General features: G+C 44.8%; 1 protein-coding gene across 1 annotated transcript in view; it reads right to left on the bottom strand.

Annotated features, from left to right (window-relative positions):
- LOC129206774 (ras and Rab interactor 3-like) overlaps positions 1–24,817 on the bottom strand; it is a 172,752-nt gene that overhangs the window by 38,396 nt on the left and 109,539 nt on the right. Inside the window, exons 18-20 of the mRNA XM_054826614.1 lie at positions 11,010–11,255; positions 10,371–10,557; positions 7,157–7,271 (exon numbers count right to left, since the gene is read on the bottom strand). Coding sequence (XP_054682589.1) covers positions 7,157–7,271; positions 10,371–10,557; positions 11,010–11,255 — 548 coding nt within the window. The remainder of the gene's footprint in view (positions 1–7,156; positions 7,272–10,370; positions 10,558–11,009; positions 11,256–24,817) is intronic.

Here is a 24,817-nt window from a genome sequence, read left to right as displayed (position 1 = left end):
CCCCTCTCATGGGATCACTGGCAGGGACCCCAGGAGGCTTCTAGCCCAAACCTCTGCTCAAAGCAGGGTCAGCCATGAGGTCAAGCCAAGTTGCCCAATGCTTTACCCAGCCCTGTCTTGAAAACCTCCATAAAAATCTGCAAGTGCTACCCAAATAAATGGCTTCATCTCAGAAGTCGGTGTCATGAATACCAGCACATGCTTCAGTTCATTCACTTTAGCTATGAAGTGAAAGATCCCGTATTTCTGACCTCAGTCAGTACCACAGATTTCCACCTTTTCCAACTCCATTCCAGTTCAGAAGGGATCCAAAATAAAAGCAATTAAAATTAATTTCAAAAATGGGAGATTGTCTTCCTATAGGTTGTTTTCCTGTATCTTCTGTTTTCTGAATCTTTAAGAAATTTTAAGGTTACATCTTTAGGTTTTTCTCTGCAATTGTGATAGTTATTTCTCTTTCTGGAAAAAAAAAAAATTCTGTCTATCTTCACTCTACTTCCTGATTCCAGCAGGCAGGGTGTTAGCAAAAAGACTTGCAAAACTAAGGAAGCTATTGCAAGAACTGCCAACACTTCCACAAAAATATTCATATCACAAAGATCATTTGCACAACTGGCAACTCTCATTAAAGGAGCTAAATTGTGAGTAGGCTGCAGTGACTGAGCTATCCTCCCATTTTTTTCTCATGACCTCATTCATGCAATACTTCAGTGCAGTTCATGTGGGAAAATACCATCTGAATATGCTGTGCCATTTTAGCAGCGAGGACTTTGGTCTCTGAATTTGTTAATCCAGCCTCAGCGACATATATTAAAAGAAATGTTAACAAAATAAAACAAGGAAATCTGCCATAACGGGCCATATCTGGCCGTGGTGGCCAGGGTGCCAGCAGAGTCCATTATCAGCATCTGAAGGTGTTTGAGCCAACAAAGAGCATCTACTGAGCTGTTCCTAGTTGATCTGCCTCTTCTTCCCTGCCTGGTGCTCACTCAGTGAGTGCCCTCACACAGCAGTCGGACCTGCTGACCCATGAAGGGACACAGGCAGGAATTTGTATCCTTTGCATCTGAGCTCTGCCATCATGCCAGGCGTGCTCCCAGCCTCAGGCTGGCTGGGCTGCAAAGACCAGGGCTTGCAGCAGCTTTGTTTAGAGCTAAGCCTGCAAAGATGAACAAAGTCCATCCCCATGTTACTCTAATGCGCCTCTGTAAACATGCTGCTGCCTGATGACTGTTGTTTAATTACCATCTGTTACTGCTAGAGGACAGTCAGAATGACTGCACAAGCCATTTTGGTCCTGTGCAAATGGCATTAGCCAATAATAAAAGCTTTTTTTTTTTCCCCCCTTATATGTGCTTTGAAAGGAGGAATAGAAGTGTAGAAGTGGCTGAAGTAACTTGGTAATAGTGGGCAAAGTTGGTTTTGAGAGTTAAGCTTGCTTTCACAGTGTTAGACTGCACCTATTTGGGATTATTAAGGCAAGAAAGTAGATTGTGAAATCTTAGCCCTTAAACAATCTCTTCCCTTTTCCAATTGATTTCACCCTTCCTAAAATCCAGTGTGCAAGGGAACGCCTTTGCTTGTCCAAAATGCTGTTTTGACTCCCAGCAAGGTCTTCCTTCCTGCTGCGTCTAGACCTGGTGTAACTCTTCCTTCTGTCCTGATGGACAGAGCTCAGTGGGTGGTAGGTGTACAAACTGGTCAGGTCCTCATGAACTTTCACGGCAAACAGATTTCCTTTGGTAAAAGCAGTTAGAGAATTAACCAGGCAGGTAAACTGCTGCCCTGTGTTTTACTGGAGTTGTGGTCTTCTCCTAAATCCGTACTGACTGTCTGAAGCATGTTCCTTTCAGGCCTCAGCCTGCACTTCCTGAGCTCAGTCTAACTTTAAGAAAGGCCAAATAAGGTGACCAGGGCAAGACATTGGATTTCTTTACCAACATCTTTTTTGCTACCAGGCTTATAACTTTGCAGCAACACTCAGTTATTGCTCTTAAACTGCTTTTGAGTCCAGTAATTACCTGTATCTTTTCTGTCAAGGTATATTGTGGGTCCTTACCACAAACCCATACCATATAACCTCAAGTATAGCTGCTATCCATAAGCCAGAAATTGAGTATAATCTACCGTGTCCAATGGCACTGTGTCTCATCTTTCAAAGGTGGTATTAATCGTGACCTGGACATTTTTGTATTACTTTGAGATAATTTATTTTGGCTTTCCTATTTGATTGCATTAAGGTTATTTATTTCAAGACCTCTGTTAGCTCCAGCTTGTTCAATGTTTGTCTCCAGAGAAGCTAAGAGGATCAGAGCCAGCAGAGTTTTATTTTACATCTCAGAATTTTCCTGTAATAAATGAAATAACCACACTACAGACAAGGCTTCACTACAAACCCCTCCTTCAACTGTGCACTCATTGATTTGGGGGCTTCAACTCAACCTTGGCCCAGTGCATTGGAAGAGATGCTTCTGAACAGCTGCGTCTGGTAGCAGATTGTCCCACACGTGTACGGTTTAAATAAGGAACAAGGACAGCAACTCCACAACATGGGCTCATGTGAACAGCCTCCACGTAAGCAAAGCCAGCCGCAGCTACAGGGGAGGCAGGAGCATGATTACAAGAGCAGGCACCTGTGGCAGGATCAGGCCAGCCTCAAACCCTTGAGGACACAGCCTGAGGAGTTCAGTACTGACTGACTGACAATTCAATTCCATAGTTCTTTCTATAAAAAATTCTAATAATATGAATTCTTCTTTATTCTGTGCAATTGCAGATACTTCTCCTGTTTAGCAGAATTTTGCATGTTTGGAAAGGAATCACATCCTCTTTTTTCATGCCAGAAGAGTTTGGAAAACAATTACTACACATTGTACACCAAAACACATGTGCAAGACTCCTGAGAAGTATATGGTCAACCCATGTGTTTCATGAAATCAAATTATTTTCAGCTATAATTCACAAGATTTCCCAGGAAAAAAAGTAAGCATTACACTCAGTATATGGTGCTAGAGCATTCATCTGTTAGAGGACTTTACCCCTGTGGCATGTGTCTTCATAACTCTTTGTGAAGGAAAAGCTGCTGTCACCACTTGCACCAAATGGTCTGTCATACTCAGATTCTTCTTTCAAGCTCTCAGTGTATGTTACTTTAAACAGCTGATTCTTTTCTTTTTAATACGGCTGCAACGTCACTGATGTCAGTGGAAATATTTCTGACTGTATACACATAAAGGGAAAGGAGAATCGGGACCTGAGGTTACATCAGATTTGCTGAGAAAAGCCAAGGGAGGAAATGGTGCTCAGTTCTTGAGCTATGTGATGCTATGGGTCCATTTTGGGATGAAGCAAAAGAAGGGACACACTCAGAACTGAAAGCACACAAAGTGGTTGAGATTTTAGCAGAGCTTGAGAGGTATCTCCCAACACTGTGTCCCTAAATGGAAATCTTGTAACAAGCCTTCTATCTGGGAGATTTTCACTGTTCTAATCCTTCAGGCTGAGAAGCAAAGCCACAGAGATCCAAGCCTTTGAAAGTTGCCGGGTTTCTCAACTTTCTGATGAACCATGTGGTATCTGCTGTTGGGTTTCTACCATACCTGCTGCTGTAGCCAGGCTTTAGCCTTCCTGTCTCTGGAGGAATTACAACCAAAGATGAAGAACCAGAAGAAAATTTTTCAAATCCAGTCTCTTCATTCTCCTATTTTATGATTCTAAGAAGGGCTACTTCACAGAACAGGTGAAAATTCCCCATGAAAAAATGGAAAGAGGTTTCATTTCTTGACCCTCTTATGTAGTGGGTTCTTTGGGGATTTCCTTTTTTAAAAAAATAAAATCACAATTAAATCTGGTCTTCCTCTCAGAAAACTGTACTTCCCTAAATATTTCATCAAACATCAACAAAGCAGATCTGACATGGGGAGAAGAAAGAGAAAAACAATGAACCACCATTATTTGGAAGTGCAATGCTAGGAAGCTTCCATATTTTTTTTTTACTTCATTGAATGGCCACCTATATGTGGATCTCAGGGGCTGGGCAGCAATCTCCATACTGTCATTATGATACTGAGGAAAACCTCTTCAGATACTATCTGAAAAGTAGGATGGGATAAGAACTGCTTTTTACAAATAGCTGAGCAGTAAAATTTGCTGCTCAAAGCTGCATATGGTAAGAGATGGACATCACTGTAGAGGTGGCACAGAGCAATCATGTCACCTCTAAGGACAGCGTATCCTTCTTTGTGTAACATATGAAGCTGAGATTGCACTGAGTCCTCATGAGAAGGATAAGAAGCAGCTGACAAGGTGCTCCAAAATAGTAAGCTGGGATGGGTTGCAACTTGAATTTTAACTGGAAGGGAGGATCCCCGTAAAACCTGAACTATATATCAAGGCAAATTCAGCTTTCAGTTTACATCTGAATGCATCAAGCCTGTGGAGTCTAATGAGCTGAACCAAGGTAAAATGGAGAAGAACTCGTTCCTGCTTCTTCAAACCCTTTAGGAGGAGTCTGCTCTCAGAAGAGCGGGGCAGATTACACAGATCGTTGCTTATGTGTCAACTCAGAAAGGAAATACTAGGAGCAGGCCAGCAAAACCAAAGCTCCCTTGTCCTCGGTACAGCTGGGAAGGGGGATTCTTGAATTGCAGAATTACAGCTGCTCCTTTTGAAGGGCACTGGAAGGGCACCAGCTCTGCTCCACTCCATGCAGACCTGAAGAGCGGGAAGCTATCAGGAGGATTCACCTCCCTGTTCGCAATGTTCAGTGGGAAGCCGAAGCGTCCTTTTAGCAAGCACAGAAGAACTAAAGAGGAACTTTCTGAAGTTAAAGACTAGATGCCTGGGAAAATCCTGCCAGTCTACAGTGGTTCTCAGGCTATGCGGCTGGCATGCTTCACACACTCTCAGGAAGTGTAACACCGAACTTTCAACAGACCTGCGTTCCACAGCAAGAAAACATCTCTGGTCTGCAGTTAGTCACCGCGGGCACTCAGAGGTCTCCTACCCTGACACTTACAGAATACCAGGGAAGACTGAAGGGCACTTCATTAAGCTAAGGCAATCCAGACATACCAGGGTACTTAGCAAGGAAGCTCAGATTCTAGTTTTAATTCTTTTAAAGCATTCGGACAACAGGTAATTTATTTTCCTGAAAAAGCTGAGGAAGTGGTTAGAGTAATGCAGACAAAGCTAGTGTATCAGGTTACTTTGAGACACAGAAGATTTACCTTCTCCCCTTGTGCCAGATACAGTCCTTTGGCTTTACTAACAGTAATTAATTAGATTTCTTCTAAACTCAAAAGCCAGGCTACGTGCCCTAAATGAGAAAGGAAGCAAAAGCATGACTGTTTCCGTGCCCAGTGTGCTCCTGTCAAAGCCGTGTGGGAAGGAGAACTGAGAGGTTTTCTACAGCTCAGCACTGACAGAACTCAAGCTAAAAATGTGACTATCCACCATAGTAATGCACCAGCCTCATGGCCACTGGGATCGCTGCACATGTGATGGCAGTTCTCCTGCTTTTTGAATGAAAGCTAATTTTTAATTACCCTCTTCCACTTTGCAATTTGTATGAAAAGGGTGGAAACTGATTTAATTCTTATTCCTACCAAAAAGCTGGGTCTCTGAACATATCCTTTGTGTTAAGTTAGTGATAAATTAAAAATAGCAAGCAAGTAAGTTTGAAAAACATGCCACAAAAGTCTTTCTAGCTACGCTAGCTCACCGTGAAATTTTTGTACTACATTTTACTTTACCTGTCCTCGAAGAAATCAGATTTTATGGCACAGGACACAAGTCAAGTAACATTTCTATAAATGACATTTTTAGGCTGGCTGAATTCAATTTTTTAAACTTTTATCCAAAGGAAAACTTGAATCATCAAAAACCAATTTTCCACCATGCAAAACGTAAGCCCTAGGTCAACTTGAAACAACTAAATAAAGAAAAACGTTTCCGCACCCTGCAGCTAACCCTTGCCCTTATATTCTTAATCTGGACACCTGAAGATGTGGCAAAAGGTTTGCTATTCCTGCCCTCATGCAGAAGCACTAAACACGTGCGGCCTCTCCACAACTGCGTGCTCCAAGGTGCGTGCAGATAAGAGGCAAAGCTTTCCTGGGGGGTACGTGGCAGCCAGGCAGGCAGCTGAGCTCTGTGCAGGAGCAACGCTGCGACAGCCTGTGGTCTGTGCTTGAGATTAGGGCAGATGAAGAGATTCACTAGTACCTCTGGCTTTAAAGTCTGTTTATGATGCAGAGGTATGTAAAGAAACATATGAGGAGGAAAAAATTAATTTTGAGCAACTGCCAAGGGGGAAGAAATAAGCCACAACACTGATCAGCGGAAACACAAATGTTTTAGCAGAGAGTAAAACATATACCCCAGGGAGCCGGCTTTAGGGCAGAGCTCAGTGACAGCGGATTTCAATGTGTTCATATAAATAAATAGTGTAAAGTTATTTTGATGAACTCTTTCAAGTGCTTGTTTCTGTGACTATCCTAAAATTCCCCTGGTTACAAGTATTTATTGGAAAGTGGAAATCATATGCATTACACATCCATTTACACCAATGGCTGCATCAGGCGTGGCTGACTGTGAACTGGATTCATTTTTGCTTGCTCATGGCAGACCTGGCTGTCCGATCAGGAACAGCAGCAACACCACCAGCCCCAAGGTTCAGCTGCGTCCCAGAAACGGTGAGGCGTTGAAAACAGTTTAGGTTGTTCAGTATGACTGTATGAGGAGCATGTGAAGGGAACGTAGCAGATGTCAGACGCCTGGTGGGCCCCAAATTCAGTGGCAGAAAGAGACAGAGTCAGTAAATTAACAGAGCTTAGTCTGTCAGTGCCTTGCGCTTTGCTCAGGACTTCCACCTGGTCAAAGGCAGCTCTTTTCACTTGATCAAAGTGCACCTCATCTGGAGGTGCTTTATTTTCCTGTTGCGAGTCTGTAAGTGATAGCACAAGGTGCAGAACCACAGGGGAGCTGAGGTAAAGCAGCTACAGGAAATATTAACTGAACTACACCGTAAAAGCACGATCTGCTGCCAATCACGAGAGTAACCTGCTCATTGCAAGTGAGATTACATAAATATTAGCGATCACAAGAGGATTCAGTACAGTAACCAGAGGAAGACCAAAAACCAAAAAGAACTTACTTGATTTTTCTTCTTTAATGTTGTACTCCAGCACACCAGGAGCCTCGTTCTGCACTGGCAGGCGGACTGCAAGGACCATGTTGTTCACATTACCCTCTTTCCTAACCAAAAATATCTGAAAAAGGAAAAAGGAATCAAGAGCTTAGCTACATTATGCGAGCTTCTGAATTTTATTTTAGGTCATTGGCAATGAAGTTCTTTTATCAGTACAATCCACCTTTACATGATCTTATTTTAGCTTCGTTCCACTTGGTTGAACTTTACATGACAAAAATAATGAATAAAGGGACATGTCATCTGGGTGAAATTCAGACCTGTGAAGGAAACAGCAAAATTTCTGTCCATCACTGATGTTCCACTTAAGCCTAAGGCAAACTTTTTCACTAACTGAAGAGTATAAAGCTGCACTCACAATTTGTCAAGTGATGCTCCTCACATAAAAGTGCCCTAAATCATGGACAGTTCACCCTAGAATGTCCCAGTCCGGGTCTAAAGCAAGGGAATCACTTGTACATTGAGAGGGAAAGGATTCAAGTGTCCATGAGTGGAACATAAGGCCAAAGGCTCTCATGGCCACAGTGTCTCATGGCAGAGTTTTTTCATGGGACTAGAAGATCATTCAGGCTGGTAGGGACCCCAGGAGGGCTGTGGTCCAACCCCCTGGGCAAAACCATGAGGCCAGACCAAGCTGCTCAGGTCTTTGTCCAGATCGGTCTGAAGAACCTCCAAGGATGGAGGCTGCACAACCTCTCCGGACAACCTGTCCCACCACTTACTGTCCCTAGAGGGAGAAAGTGTTTCCCTGTACCCAGTCTCTTGGGCAGCCTGTTCCAATGTTCAATCATCCTGACAGTAAAAAAGCTTTTCTTAATGTTTAAACAGAATTTCCTGTGTTTCACTTTATGCCCACTGCACCTTATCCTTTCTCTGGATACCACTGATGATCTGGCAAAATCTCCTGTACTCTCTCCTGTCAGGTATTCATAAACATTGATAAGAGGCCCCTGAGGCTTTAAGGGGAAGCAGTGGAACCACTGTAGCCATTGGTTCACACCAATGGGACCAGTCAAATTAAAAAAAAAAAAAAAAAGAAGAAAGAGGGAAGGAGAAAGAAGAAAGAGGAAAGAAAATATAAAATAGAAAGAAAGAAGAAAAGATAGAAGACAAAAGAAAAAAGAAAACAGAAAAGAGAAGTAAAAAAAATTAAAAAAAAATCTCATTCTTTGTATTGTGTGAGCTCCTAAATGTGTTTCTAATTAAAGCTCATTTTCAATGATATTTTTAGCTTGTGCCTTGAAGCTGCAAATACAAAGTAATCTTCACCTTTATCTGTTCTTTGATAGCAGGTTTTGGCAGGAGAGAGTCAAGGTATTTGTATAAAATCTGAATAAAAACATGGGCTAATTCTGGAATCTGGATATTATTAGAAAGAAGAAGTGTGAGTTGATAAAATGATTAATCAATTATAACGCAGTGGAAATCTATCCAGAAAACATTAATTTCTTGGGCAGAGGAATTAAAAAAAAAGCTTGCCTAAAGCCAGGAGCTTTGTCTGCATGAGTCCCAGTCAGAAGGGCATCTCCTGTCACTTTGAAGCACCCACGCTAAACACGCTGCTTTGGGGCAGCTTTGCAACCTCACACAGTGCGTTGTCTTCGCCTCTGCCATTCGTAAGAAATCGAGCCGTGCGGGCTTAGGTCCACCAGCACCACAGAGAAAATCCAAATAAACGCATGGCAAACAGGTACACCTGAAACAGGCCTATTTCTAATGCAGGGCAGCCCCCACCTTCTACATCACAGAAACTATCTGCAGGTAGGAAAAAGCCATAGAGGCTCTCCCCTCCCCTGGTCCTACCACGCACAACAGCATGGTCCCTCTAACCCACTTCAAGAGACTACTGCGACCTTGGATCTCAGATGGCACTATCTCACATTGCATCAGTTAAGTGCTTAATCTGAAATTAAATTTAAGGAACGAGAGAAGTGAAACATGGAAATGAATCACTTCTGTTTTCCTGATCGGCACGACTGGTTGCCATGGCTCCAAAGGCTAAAATTGGACCACGGCTGTTCAGATGAGGGAGGTGTTTTCTGAGCTGTACCTAACCCTACTGCCCAGGTCAGGACCGGTACACAAACCAGTCACATTTTCACCGCTGGTGGGAAAGGTGCAGTGCTAATTTGGCTTCAGACGGGCTCAGCATGGGCAGGAGAGCCTGCCCTCACCATGGGACACCTCTGATGTGTCAGCTCTCCTCCTGCCTGCTTCCATACACAGCTGAAGATGGTGCCTGAGGACAGTGTGAGCAGGAGGAACAGAGGCAAGATTTATCCCCAAAGCTGCTCCAAGGTGGGGAACAGCCCTGCCTGCAGGGGGTGGCTGATGACCGAGGAGGCTTGGGGCCATGCAAGGCTTTGTCAGAGACAATCACTCAGGTCTCCCTTTACAGTCAGTGCAGAAAAACAAAGAGAATAATTTGCCCAATGTCTGGTTCCGGGTGAGGCATGCTGCACAGTCCGGGTTGGTCAGGTGAATCCCACTGGGGGTCGTCACTTGGCTGTGCCAGTTTTAGCCCTGGGATAGACTGTCTCAGCCAAGGGACAGGTCCAAACCTCCTCAGAGCAGGAGTGAGTGAATTCCCCTTGTGCTCTGGCATCAGCTCAGGTCATTTGCACCTGCCCTCCCCAGACCCGACAAGGACACCTATTCCCTGCCGTGCCTCCCCTCTGAGACCCCAGGAATGGGGAGCTCCCTTTCCTACAGAGCCGTTTTGCTTTAGCAAGCTCTGAGCTTTGCATGAGTCTGCCATTTTACAACACTCAGCTTATGGGGACCAGATACCAATTACTGCTATAAAAATTATTCCCAGCAGCTCCTGGAATTTAAGGGCCTTTTGTCTAGGGATTTTTTTTTTTATTGCTCCAAATCAGGATAGTCAACATAGCTATGGGTATGGTGGTGAATGGGAAGGCATCTCCATGAATCTATATACAAAGTAAATAAAACCAGAGACAAGATTTCTTGCTTCCCCAAAGCCATTATATCTTTCTTGCACCGTTGTGAGTGGCTAAAGCATCTAAAGGTAATGGAAACAGAGAGCATAGTCTGCTAAATATTTTTGCTTCCACATGAAAAAAAGCGCTGCTCTCCTAACCAGCTCCACCAAGGACAGGAAATGTGGTTGCCTGAACCACAACCACTTTGGACTTACCCCTGCCGTTTCTTTGCCAAGTATCGCCCCAGCCCTTTCCTGGTTCATGTTCAGCTGAAGCCAGACAGGACAGGTCTTGATGAGTTTATCAAGGATGCTGATCCCTGGAAGCGGGAGGCAGTTTCGCAGGGCAGTGGCCTGACAGAGATGTGTCTCTTTTTCCTCTTCGCTGGTATCTCTGATCGGGCTGAAACACAGCAAGGGAGTCCCTTGTAAGCAGAACTGCAAATGGAAAACTTGGGGGGAGTAAGGATGGTAAATGCAAACACAGGCACACACAGAAGCACTTACACACCAGGAGAGCTCCTCGAGGGGCATCGGACCACAGACGCCTTGCTATGATAGAGGCAAACTGGGCACACGGGCCTCAACACTCCGTCCTAAGGACTATGGCCTCATGCGAGTGATGCACACCTGGGTTTCAGACCACAGGCTTGCAGGGTGCTTTGTGCTGAGGTCTGTTCGTTTCAGCTCATCTGTCTACGCTGCCTAAGCACAGGTAAGGCATGCACAGAGGCAGCCAGTACTGCAGGGGGTAGAGCATGCCTGTCCCCAGGCCCTTGTCCTCCCACTGAAGGGTCAGAGCAATGGTTTGTGGCTTCAAAGGGAATGATGTGGAAGAGGAGTGGGACCGCAGACCTCGCCAGCAGACAGGAATACACACACACCGAGCCACAGTGTCCATCTGAGGTGTGCAGGGGCCAGGCAGCCTGCAGCTCACCCTGCGGCTGTGCCACTGTCAGCACTTTGATCGTGCGGGAGCTGTGATGGGCACCACTGTGGTATCTCACCTCACTCTCGGAGGAAGCCTGACAGCAGTAGCCAGAGGCACCATCAGCTGCTCTTGTGTTTTGGCAGCCACCATCTGCGCCCAGCTTAGGCAGTCTGCAAAAAGGCAAACTAAGACATCTCACTGTTTAAAAATAAAATCGAGCGCTCTCCATCTCCACTGATGAGTCTGTGCTGGTGCTGGTGGTTGCAGAGGTGGATGCTCCTCCACTCCTGCACCCAGGGAGCTGGCAGTGGCTGCTCATGGGGCGGGGGAAATCCTCCACCTCCGTTGTCACTCACAGAGTACAGGAGAAGGAGGATGTGTTAGGATGCGTTCAGCAGCACGTTATCCACTACAGAAGAGATCTCTTAGCTGTTTCCCAAAGGCTGATCTGCAGCAGGAGAATAATTCAGGGTGCAGCCCTGCAATCAGCCCTAGGTTGCTCAGCATGACACAGCAAGTCTTGCAGGATGAGACTGAAAGGACCCAGACATATTGAACCCTTTCCCTGCACCAAGGGAGAGGAGTGGGAGGGAGCACAGGAAACGTGGAGAAACATCAGAGGGACCTTCAGGAGGGAGGAAATGAAGACTTGGTTTCCCTCCTTTTTTTCCTGTGACATTTGACATTTTGGCCAGTACTAAAGACAGAATTGGAAGCTCCAAAAAGACGCACGGGAGATACTGAGTGACAAGAGAGGGGCCATCCTGCGGCATCATATGTTAGCAATGCCCAGTCACATCTTATGTCTCAGAGCTTATTCTCAGTGGTATAAGACATAAGAATATTGAAATTATGCTGTTGAGAATATTAAAGATCTGAGACATGTTCTCCTTTACATTCCCATTCTGATCAGAGACACAAAGAACTAATTCTATTTATTTTTAGTCCCTGCAGTCTAATGGCAGACTGGTATTAAATGCTGGTTTCTAGCTATGGCGCTGATTCAACAAAGTATTTATACATGTGCTTAGCACCGCAGTCAGTGGAAATACTTGGGCTGGAAGGTCTGGTCGTAAGAGCTCTACTGGATAAGGCCACAGACTCATACATATCTGGGCTTGTCATTCGATTAATTGATTTTAAAAACAGATAAAATGTAGGAGAACATACACAAAATAATATGGTTTTCTGCACCAGTTTTGCTGCTTAGATGTCAGAGCTGAAAAGAGCAAGACTTTCCCTTTTGATTTGGCATTATTTCAAGTCTTTTCCTTTTGTTTTTAAAGATACAGATCTTAAAGTAATAAATGTCAAATAAGGTCAGACTTAAACTACTAAAAGAGAGTCCTTTCAAAGGCCTAACCTAACACAGCATGCTTTTATAAAAATACCCTTTCAAATCCCAAAACCGATGGTGAGATTTTATTTTTAGGTTTTTTTCTTTTTCAATCCTATCGAGGCAGCTTCCTTACAAAATACATGTTCCTCTGCAATCCCGGTTGCTGATTCAGGGTATTAGTCCACAGCATCTTGATTTTAATCAATCCATTTTTTGAGATCATAGCCAAGACAGTAAGAATGGGAGAACTATGCTTAAAAAAAGCAAATAGAAATAAGTGAAACACTTTCTCTTCACTTGTGATAAAAGCCCAGCTTGTCACACAGGTGAGGAGACTTCTTTTAGATGCAAGAGCATACGATTTTTGTCAGTATCATCTGAACATATAGAGTAAAACTGTGAAGGACAGCTTTTAGAAGTTAACCTGATTCATCTCTCAGTTTCTCTCTTTACAGTAGAAACCAAAAGAAATGCCTACTAACCATGTGAAAGAAAAGCATGTGTTGGATGGCAACATTCATACTCACTCATGGGAAAGAAGTAATGACCTGAAGGAATAGAAAGGTAAGTTATAATGGAATATTCTGTAAGACTGTTAGCAAAAGCTGCTCCCCAAATTAGTTACACAACCATGAATCTGATCTTGCCAATGATGTGTGAAATCTAGACCAAAAGTACAATGTCTTGCTGCAGCACCAGAAGGTGACATGCATTGCAATAGCTCCAGCGATGCTGAGCTTAGTTATCCATTAATTATGCAAGGCAAAAAAGAAAAGGGCCAGCAAAGCACTGATGCTCAGGAATCCCATTGCCTGGAGGGAAATAAGGGATATCAACAAAGGAAAGGACTTAACACAAAGCAGTTTGGACCTCGTGAGCATCAGGCACGTAGTGACACCGCATGGTGTTCCCCACGGGGGGAACCCAGCCCTCTGCTCCCTCCCACGACAGGCATGTGGTCTGGACAGAGCCCTGCTCACAGCAGCAACAAGAACAACCGACTGGTGAAGAAAAATAACAGAACTGACCTTCCAAAGCATGTGGCTGCATGTAGGGCCTGTCATCTAAGTCTTGGAGAATGATGAAAAGCAGAAAATCATTGCAGACTTAGACATACAAGATAAAAAATGAAGAGTCTGAAAATATTGTCTTAATGGAAACATCTAATGATTTGAGCAGGTGGGGTTTTCAGTGCAGATAATTAAGGGCAGTGGCTTTTTGGAAGAACAGGAGCCCAGCCTTTTGGGGGCTCTCAGGGATGAGAGCCCTGGTGTGGGGTATCCTCCCCTCAAAAGCAAGCTCAGCCCAGAAGGAACTACGCAGCTATTGTACCTGTACAGAGAGAGGAAAGTACAGCTCAGCGAAAAAGGAGACACTGGTACAAAGGAAAGGCAAGAAGAGTCATTAATGGGATCATATTAAAACAAGGGAATGGTAGGCTAGATGCTTCCTGACAGCGAGTTATAACAGATGATGGATAAATTCCCAGGAGAAGGGGGAGAGGATTGCATTGCCCAAATCTCTTAAAATGCCATGTTTAGAGCAGCAGCAAACACTTTATTGAGTCAAATCCTGTGCTGGCTAAGAAATGGGAGTGGGTGACCTAACAGACCTTTTCCAGCTGTAATGCTGTGACCCATGACACGCCAGTTGATGCAGTTATGGCATCGGTGCTTGACTTCTTTCCTGGGCACAGCTGTCACAAAGATCCAGACGCTGGACTGCAGGAGTGCTTAATCCAGCAATTTAATCTGCCTCTGTGGTAGCTCTGTAGCTGCAGAGAGAGGAGGGAGCCCAGGCAGCTCCCAGGTTCTTGCTGTGCTGCCAACTGAAGGGATTTCTGGGGCCGCCGCGGTGAGCAGCCGGTCTTTGCTATTTTGCTTGCTCAGAATTCATGCATCAGATGATTTCTAAGCTCAGACTTTTCAGAAATAAGATGCTGTTTGGCTAACTCTCCTCCTTCTCCCACAGTCCTGCTAAACCCTTTGACTGATCCAGGCAGGTGCTCATTTTTGTTTCGTGTGATGTGAAGCTGAAAAGCTGGGCCTAGAGCTGCCTGCTTTTCATTTTTTTTATTGAGTTCCTACTGCAAAGTACTTTTAAATCCTGCAGCCACTCCGCTACATTGAACTCAGTTGGGATGCAGGGAGCTGTGCGTTGCATACTGATTGGCAAAACAGATTAATTAATTGCAGTGATTATATTTACACACCTGCCCCAGTTTGGCAGAAGGTACCAGGTTGCTTGGTTTGAAGTAATAAAAATGACAATGGTGATTTGAATTAATGCACAGTGACTGTACACTGAAGTAATGACACCACCATGACTCATTGCTTTAGAAACGAAGCGCCACGCTTGCCTGCTGAATATTCCCAGAAATCATCAGAACTGCGAGGGGATATAATCCACTGAATTTCATGCAGGTGCAGGCCTGGGCATACCTTTGCAAGGGACTTTAGAAATATTGCCACAAACGTGCTAGCTCTAAGGGCATCCTGGCTGTACGCTGTAGACCTGCTCACTCTGAGCTTCCCTGAGGCAGCTGAGAGACAGAAGTTGTGTGCGTCAGCAGCAGGGACCATCAGATGAGCTGGGACAGAGTTTCCAACCATGTCAGCCCCCGCCGTCCTGGTTACTCCCACACATTTGCAGCTTCTGTCTGTCACCAGAGCAGATCTGGGAAGACGCATCAGGTGTTATTAAATCTGACTTTTAAATCAGAACCCAAATGCTCTGTAGCGCACTGATAAGTGCCTTAGTGTTGTTTAAATAGACCAGGTGTAAGAATGAGGAGCCAGTTTTTTATTATTATATTTTACTGCTTTTATTTCTCCCTTTGAATATTAGAAGACATCAAGAAAGAGAAAGAGCAAGGGATTTCTGTGCTGTCCTTGAGGAAAGAGATACTTTGGTATATTTATACTTATATCAGAGCAGGCACCACAGGTCTTAAAACGTGTGCCAGCTGGCTTGAGGGAGAAAGAAGGACAAGTGGCCATAAACTCCATGCACCAGGTGAAGAGCAACTTTTCACACCTTCAGCTGGTACCTGAAGGGATACTCTTCAGGACAAGCCAACTTGTGCCAGAAGCTCACATGTCGAAACCCTTCAAGCACAGCAACATGGTTTACAAGGAGCACATGAAGCAGGAGGAAAACCTAGAAGTTTCTGAAGCTGACACACCAGTCCTGGTGGAAGTAGATGGACAATGCTGGTAATTCCCGTGGTTAAGAGAGAGGTGGGAGCAAGGGGCTTCATGGAGATGGGTCAGATGATGGTGCTGAGATTAAAAGACTGACAGAAAACTGGTTTACATCACATGTCACAACTAATGCAGCTGGACTCAGTGGCAGGGCTCTGTGCCACTGATGGTAAGAGGCAGATCTCTGTATCCCTTTTTTCATGCTCTTTGAAGGAATAATCAGTTCCATGAGAAACAACAAAAGAAGTGCAACTAGGTTTCGTTAGACCCTTGCTACATACATAGCCACCTATGCTTTCCTTGGTTTGATATAACTTCTGATTAGACTCATTAAAAATGTTTGTTCAGAAACATGTGAATTCATGTGCTGTTACTTTCAGTTCACTGGCGGAGGGGAGTTATGTAGTGTCCCAGCTAGAAGACATCAAGCTTTATTTTGCTTCTGCCTTAGATGTGGTCATTTCTCAATGCCTCCTCATTATTCTGATAAGCCAGCCCATCTTTGCTCACTTGATCAGATCAAACTAATCCAAGACAGAGGAGAAGAATTCATTTACTTTCTGGACTTGGCTTGGATCCTCATTTCTTTTTTCCAACAGGTGGTGGAACTGAGGCACTTCACGCAACCTAGCTACAGGGAGAGCTCCATCATCTGTAAACTTCTTGAGTCATTTCATCATAAACACAAGTACTGGGAAAATGGGAAGGCAGTAAAGTGACACATGGCAAAACTCATAGCACAATAGTTAACATTGTGCACCAAATGTTAACGCTGCCACACAGATAATTCAGGCTTTAATAAATGCTTTTTCGTAACAGAGCCAAGAGATCTGACAAAAATCAAACCAACAAACAGGAAAAAAACACAATGAAAAACCCAAAAAGCAGAAAGAGAAGAAAGTTCTTGAGGTCTTCAGACATCACACCCAGCCGATTTCCACCCTTTACTTAGAAATAAAAAACAAGTTTCTTGTTGTCTGATACACATAAAGAAAGGGAAAAGATGCAGGTATTTAAGCAAGCCACGAAGCCATGGGAGCTTCTTGCATTGTAAGGTTCTCAGATGTACAGAAAAACTGGATAATGGAAGTGACATGACAGGCTCAGTGCCTCCCATGAGGCAGGCTTGCCTGTGCAGTAGTCCTTCCTACCTTGCAGAACGCTTGTGTTACTAGTCCACCTTGGTTACAAACAGCTCAGGAAGTTGAGCTTCTCAAACTGTGGTCTGTGGACAACCTGTGGTTGGCAGAGCACTTCCTCTTGCTTACTGCTCTCCTTGTTTTCACTCTAGTTTTTATGTCCACCCTTCATCTGTTTGGTCTTTGATCTGCAGTTGATGCTCTGCATGTCCAGGCCTCTCCACTCAGCCTGGAAAGCACCATGCTTAAAAGCTACAGCAGCAGCTGTTCCAGCTGCCAAAAGGTAAGGCAAACCAAGGGTCTCCTAAATACCCTGACACTTCATAGCTCAGCAAACGTCTCTGTTCCCCACCTACTCCGCTTTCTGTTACAGGTACCCTCCATTTCAGCAATGAAGTTTTGCACCCTGCAATTGGAGGCTTACTTCTGTGGGCTTTTCCATACCTCCCAGGGATTTCCAAACTGCCCGCCTCTGTGAAGGCTAGCAGGGGTTTGCACACACAGACTGCAGGCAAACACCTCTCCCCAGCTGGACCCTGCCTGCGCGTGTTCACACGTCTTTGCAAAAGTGGAGCAAGTCATCCCCTGCCTAGGAGCTCCATGAATGGGCACAGAGGGACCAGGTGAGAGACAGCTCATCTGCCCTTCAGTCACTCACCAGCTCACCAAGCCCTCGCCTCACTGGTCACAGAAACCAACAGAGGAAATCACAAAACTGAGCAAGTGCTATTATATTCCTTGGGGGTAAGGGTGTGATGGCCGCTTGTGCAGGTGGAAGGACACTAATTCATGTGTCCATCTATTAAGTAGTAAGTGGCTACAGAGAGTTTTCTGCTCACGTATGACACCAGATTGCAGTCTCATACAGTACAGGGCTCAGTATGAAGGTCTGATAGAACAGCATCACGCTGAAGTAACTGTGTGGGCTTTACTGCTGCCTGCAGAGCACAGCAAGGATAGATGAGCAACCTTTAAGCATGTTAGCTGAGGCACAGGAGTAGGCTCTATGCAAAAACATGGAGCTCACTGGTAGAACAATTTAGCTTGTGCTAAGCTCTGGTGCCCTGACTGTTGCCGTTACCAGGTTTAAAGCTAACAAACTACTGTATTTTTCCTCATTACAGCCATCATGCAGTCAAGGCACCTCAGCTTATCTGGATTTTAAACTGAACAGAACCTTGCCTCGTTCAAAGATCAGGAGTCAGGCCAGCTCTGAAGAAGACTTGTTGGGTGTTGGGAGGGACATGTAACCACTGTCACTCAGAGTGCAAACCCACTAATTAAGACTAATGACCTTTGTCTAACAGCATGAGCAGCGGGGCCAAGTCACTCAGGAATGGAGACGGAGGAGGTGCTTGCGGTGCTTCCCGTAAACCACCCAACTGCAGCAGCTGCGTTACCTGCTTGGGTTTCTGCTCTAGTCCCTCAGAGAGAGCTCCCATTGCTGGGCACCCATCTCAGGTGTTAGGGGCCAGCTCTCAGCTCCTCCAGGAGAGCTGCTCTTCCTCCTAAATTAGTCAAGCTTAGTTGCAAGTGCCTACAGTGACACAGCGGCAATACCTCTGTCAAAGCCTCTTGTTTGACCCTGTCAATGATCTTCCAGTGCAGGAGTGCTTTCAAGGAGCAGGGAGGTGCCACTACGTGTTTATTAAGTTGCTAACTTCAACATGTTTCCTAGGTTCATTTGGTCTGTCCCTCCATTTTCATACACAAAGGTATGTATATTATAATGAATTGCACATGCATAAAAAAACCCAAACAGAATACAAGCTAATTCACATTACTGCTAGAACCCAGGTCAGCTCTACTAAAAAAAAAGTCTTCTCACACTCACAGCCATGACATGGGCGGAAACAAGATAAAACACGAACATCAAAAGTTCCCTGAAGGAAGAAGCCTTCTTTCAAAGCCCCCCCCCCCTTTTTTTTTCCTTCAGTCTAGCTGTTTTCTGCATTCTTTAATGCAGAAGTTAATGCAGATGGTATATGCTACCTGTGGCCCCACAGTGGACTTGGGCTACTGTACCCTGTTAGTGTAACATGACTTGGCTTGTATTCACCTCACCATTATACTGCTATCTTTATGTAACTTTGCACATATATATTTTGCATTCAACAATTTGTCTCAAAATATCTTATCGACCGTCTTTTTTTACCCAGTCAAAACATACTTTTGCAAGTCAAAACCATTTTGCAAGTTTTGTTAGTCTACTCCCTTAGTAACGGCAGACAGTTGCTGTGTTAAAGATAAGCCCTTCTCCCTCGTATTCATAATCAGAGCTTTTCAGGTCATTTGTCCTTTGCCTATTTCAAACCCAAATTATTATCTTAAGAATTTCAGCATATCAGCAAAACTAAAGATTTTTGTTTGTGTGCAAGCAATGGAGGATAATTTACACTTCTGCAAGGCCCTTGCACCGCAGAGAAAAGACCCTCTGAAGCACGGGCCTAGCCAGGAGTCATTTCTGCGAGGTCAGAGGAGCCGAAGAAAGCACATATTCCTTAACAAAAAGCTGTGAAACTGTTTGCTGAATAATTCGACTATAACTTTTCTGGAAAGATTTGTGAGGTGCAGGAACTATAAGCAAATGTTTGGAAGAAGAGAAACAATTTCCTAAGGTGTAAGAACGTAAGGAAGGCACGGACCTTCCTCACCCTCTGGTGTCGGTGCCCTAGGAGGGACCAGCAGAGCCACCAGCTGGAGAGAAGACAGACGGGTTGGTTCTGTGCTTTTCCAGAGCACCGGAGGTATTCGAAGCCCCGAGCACCCCGTTTTGACTGCAGGGCCAGGGCTATTGACAGAGGTTTTGCCTTTTCCCAGCTCATCTGGCCAGGAAGGAAGACAGGAATGAAAACCCGGGGAATGTTGTTTTTCTATATTGTACTCATTTAACAAAGAGGGGAAAGGGAAACGGAAAATAAAGGGGTGGGAGAAATTCCCAAATTCAAACTTCATTAAGAATATACTGTAGTTTTGCTTAAATAAAGCCATTCTGTTTCAAACCCTCTATGTTAAAAATCATTTGAAGATGCATGATGTGTCAGAGCCAAAACCCTTGGCAAAACATTAAGAGAAACATCCAACTAGTTATAAAAAGCAATGGCTTTCCTTACCCTGTGAGTGAATTTAGTGTAGGCACGAAACACACAAGATACAAGTCGCTAACCACACAGACTTGCATAAAGCTGAACAGTCTTCCCCTCTTCTAAGAAATACCTGCAAACGTTTATCTCAGTCATGATTTGCAGCGAGAACTGGACATTTTGCCAAGGGAAATAAATCCATTGAACATGGATCCCGCGGTATCTTATGGAGCAGAGCACAGGCCTTCAGAGGTCCCATCTCTTGCTAAGGCACCAAACAAAAGGTCTTCAAACTAGTCATTCAGTCACTGATCTGCAGACTTATACACGAATATTCATATTTTGGGTAAGATTTCTTTCTAATGTCAGTGTGAATGCATTTCAAGACATGGTGCTGTTAGTATAAAAAATACAAAAATCTAAATCTGTGAACCTACTCTTTGTCTGTCACCCTTAAGCCTTACTCCAGCAACTTCATATTCCTCATATTTAATTTTGGTTAGGCATTGGAGAAATGTGTTTATTTCTTGCTTTATGATATGATAGGATCCCTGCCTGCATTCACACTGAGGCAAGGAAGAGAGGAAGAAGAAAAAGGCTTGCTGGGGTATTTCAGGGATATGGAAAGGTGGTGAAAGGGCATGGTCCCCCACCACAAGGATAAGAGAGATGTTCTAGTTTGCTGGGCTAAGTTGCGTGACCTGCCCCCTGGGTGTTCATGACCTCATCATCCTGTGCTGGTGGGACAGCCTGGCGCCAAAGGACCGGTTAGTGGAGCAGTGTCAGAAACTGCTGAAACGTCCCTGCGGTGGCTGGGAGCGCAGCACGTGATACAAAACCCGCCAAGAAGCAAGGCAGGTCTGTCAGCACCTGCAGACCCAGCTCAACCATTGCTGGATCCTCAAGCTTGTTCATTTAACGGTGTTTATGGTCACTTGGTCACAAGGGCTACGATGTAAATAAATCACGAGCCAAAGGCTGTGGGGTCATAGCAGTTTAAGGCAATCCGTAACACGGCTGCCTTGGTCATGTCCTCCCCAAAACATGAGTGCTGCACCCACCCCTTGCTTGTCTGACCCTGAGGCAATCTGACTCAGGAGGCAGGAGGATGGAAGGAGGTTTGTGCTGGACATAGCTCTCTGGCCTGGCTGCCTGCTCGGCTTGGTGAGGCATGAACAAATACTTGACTTGGATTCAGCCCACTGGCACCAGTCACCCTGAATTATTCCCTGGAACTGCTGCTTCTCCAGTAAGACCAGAGATCCTCAAGGGTGCACAGGTTCCTAAATGGGACACAAAAATTAAACACCTAAAGTTAGGCAAGGTGAATCCAGGCTAGACCTAGACAGCTAGGTCTAATAGCAAAGGGAGATACCAGAATGCCAGGCCAAGGGACTAACCCCTACCATCCATCCCTATCTCTTCACAGTGCCCTCAGGCAATCTCTGCCATGGTTTCCCAGCCCAGAGGACCCATCCCTGCTGGCAGGGTAACACAGTCATTTTCCCTTTTGGCTGGAAAGGTTACCAATGAGATTCAGTCTAAAACTAACTAACTTCTATTCCTTAGAATGGGAGTTCAGTACAGAATTACACCAAAATGTCCTGTGTTACATATTTGTCCTCTGGTCAGAAAGGAAAGTTGCCCAAGCCAAGCTCTTTCCTGTCTGCTGATTCAGCAGGACAATCTCTGAGTTTGCCTGGTTTCTGTTTTTGTGTGGGGTATCAGGAGTGACAAGTTCCTTGGAGAGAACTCAAGGGGGGAAAAAAAGGAGAGAAGAGAGAGGAAAATACTTGGCAGGCAAAATGAAAGGTTGGGCCAGGACCCAGGCTGTCATTTAGCCAAATATGTTGGACAATCTTCTTTTGCCTAGAAGTCTGCTAGCAATTTGCAGAACAGTGTTGCAGGTAGCCAGCAGAGTTGTCAGTCTCCAGACTCCGCTATTTTTTGGTCTCTGTTTTCTTGGTGAATTTTCCCAAGCAGAACAAAATTTAATCCAGTTCACAAGGGGCTGCAGCTGCTTCCAGTTCTGCCCAACAGCTGCTTTTACAAGACAGAGCCTTCAAAAGACAGGCTTTCTTCAGAGGGCCACAGGAGGGCTGTACCTGAGCTGCATGGATTTCCTATATTTTGCAAGGTTTTCTCAGCATCCAAAATGTTGTATGTATTCAGTTGGTTTCAGCAAAGCACTTGAAATTCTCCAACAATTCATTAGCCTTGCAAAAGCAAATAGAAAGTACTGATTACCATGGTCAGGAGATAATTTCAAGCAGTAAGACAGGTCTTTCAACCCTACCAGAAACAGTGTTGATCCACAGACCCCAACAATTCACCTAGAGCAAATACCAGCAGCCCCAGCCCCCACGGGTCCATTATCTGAGCCGGAATTGCAGCCCTGCCTCAGAGCACAACTCTCAGCGTGTGGTTTCATCCTCCTAATCCAGGGCAACGGCAGGATACTGCGGAAGGGCAGTCCCCTCACCCCACTTGCGCACACTCACAACGTCTCACTTTTGCTGCTTCTCTTGCTTCAGCTGTAGAGGCTGTGTAAACACTGAGGAGGATGGTTCAGGTCCATAATCCAGCAGGGAACTCATCCACCAAAAAGAAAAGGCTTTTTGAGAACTGGATTCTGTTCCTGGCATCACCCCAAACCTAAAGGATGATCTGGACAAGGCCGGGGTGTAAGTGCTTAACAAGGATCCAGGGGACTGAGCTACAAAGTAAGTGAGTATAATCAAGTCAGCTCCATGAGCTCGTGCCTCAGTTTCCCTTCCTGCAGTAGCAAATACCTGGCTTCAAATGTTTGTTGGGAGGCTTAATATTCATGAAACACCCAGAGATCCTCTTAGATACAGGGCTTTATATTAGTCATCAATGTCATTACAATTAGTGAAAACACCTTGTCCCTTTTAAAGGTACCAGTAATGCAGAAAGCAGAAATCCTTTACTCAGACATAAATATATTCCCTGTTTAGCAGAAAGGTGATGGAAAGTCTGGGAAAGGCGCACAGATATGCATGTATATATTCATCTATTTGAAATGCATTCCATAGCACTCCCTGGCTCGCGTGCATCTAATAGAATATCTATTTAGGAAAATGTGACTAGCATAACCAGCTATGCAATGCTCACATCTGCTAATCCTTTGCTGCTCAAGTAATCATCTTCACTTGCAGAAAGATTTATACTATTTTGGTTCAGGCAAAGAGGAGCTAAGTGCTCCAAATCTCTCACAGCTGATATCTTGAGGGAAGCATTGCCTTAACATTCCCACTCCAGGAGGGCATATTGATGCCGGGATCTCATTTCTGGAGGTAGGTAGAATTACTTTAGGTAGCTCAGGGAGGTACAAATTAGGCAGAGGAAAGGCTTGTGGCTACAATATTTACCATATTGGGTGATTGTTACAGCTTTATTATATTTGCACAGCTTAAACAGCACTGCTTGCTTGACCACAGCTGCTTTTCAGTGCTGTTTTATAATGTACTTTCACACACATACACGCAGACACCAAACTTCACGGTTAAAAAGCACCAGCTGAAAACTTGCCTTGCCTCTCTGAGAAGCAAGCACCTGACAGCCTGGGGTGGATTCTGAACTCGGCCCCTCTCCAGCTCTGAGAGTTACTCTGGACTGATACCAGCATGTGGCTCCAACTCAGCCATGTGCATGTTCCTGTTCTAGGGATTCCCTCCGTCAGGGGCGAGGATGGGGTTGGCACATGTGTGCCTACATCGTAAGAGCAGATCATGGATGCCAAACCGAGTGGTGGAGGGAGAGTGGGGTGCCGAGGGTCTTTGCAGAAGATACAGCATATACACAAGCAACCTTGTGTAACAGCCCCGCACTCCTCCACACCAGATGGGGTGCAGCCATCACAGAAGGACACCACTTCTCCACCCTGCATACCACAGGCAGCCCTCTCTGGCAGGGAAGTATGGAAACGGTTTGACAGCCAGGTTTTAATCCCTGCAGACACTGTGCACCCTTTTTGGCACCGTTCCTATGGATGCCTGCCTGCCTGGTCAGCTGTCTTCTCACTGCTGTTTCTCTTTGTGCAGCTACGTCAATGCCAGAGTCTGGGTGTGCCCAGCACCCTTTCATCTCCCACTTTGCAGTACAGATGTGTTCTGCCCCGTCACCATGAATTTCAGAGTACTCCACTGCTGGCTGGCTCTCCTAGAAGAGCTGTGCACCCTCATTCAAGTGGTGTGCATGCAGGACAGGACTCAGCAATACAGATCTCCTCACGTACTTTGCTCTTCCAGTTCACAGGCAGCCCCTGTTGATTTCACCCCACAAGTGCCATACTATGTCCCCTGCGGCCCATGGCAAGTAATTCTAGTAAACTGACCCAGCTGTCGGCACAAGTCCTACAGCTCTGCTAACACAGTCAGGAACCCAGGCCATGCCCATCAGGGCTGTACGGGCATTGCTGTCTCTCATTCAGCAAATTCTGGAGGAGAAAGCACCTTCATTAAATCTCTTATGTACTACCTGTGCCCAAATTTTAAGAAAGACATTTTCTCATACAGGAAATTCTAATATCATTCTCAGACAGGCTGGAATGATATTAGAATATTAATGTTTGAATGTTTTTAGCGTTATAAAATACCTAACAAGCACTCCAGACCCCTCCAAGTCAGACACAATGATCAACAAATATTCACAGTGGCAAAAAAATCATTTGTCTGTCCACATACAACTCCTCTAAAAGTTTGCATAAATGTAACTAGGGAAACAAAAGATTGACTGAATTTCAATCTTTTCATCCTCATATTAAACAACCCATGGGAGCAAATTATTTCTCCTAAAATAGACATAATTAATTGACCAGAAGAATTTCTGCTATAGATCTTGCAACCCTGAGAAACTGATGTACATACCTCCTCTGAACAGAACAGTGGTTTTTCAAACCCTCCTCCTCTAAACATCAGGATCATCTTGCCTTTGCCACCTCCTTAA

The sequence above is a fragment of the Grus americana genome, chromosome 5, assembly GCF_028858705.1.
Source record: "Grus americana isolate bGruAme1 chromosome 5, bGruAme1.mat, whole genome shotgun sequence".
Classification (NCBI taxonomy): Eukaryota; Metazoa; Chordata; class Aves; order Gruiformes; family Gruidae; genus Grus; species Grus americana.
Note: the sequence above shows the minus strand (reverse complement) of the source record. Positions and strands in the feature narration are given on the sequence as shown.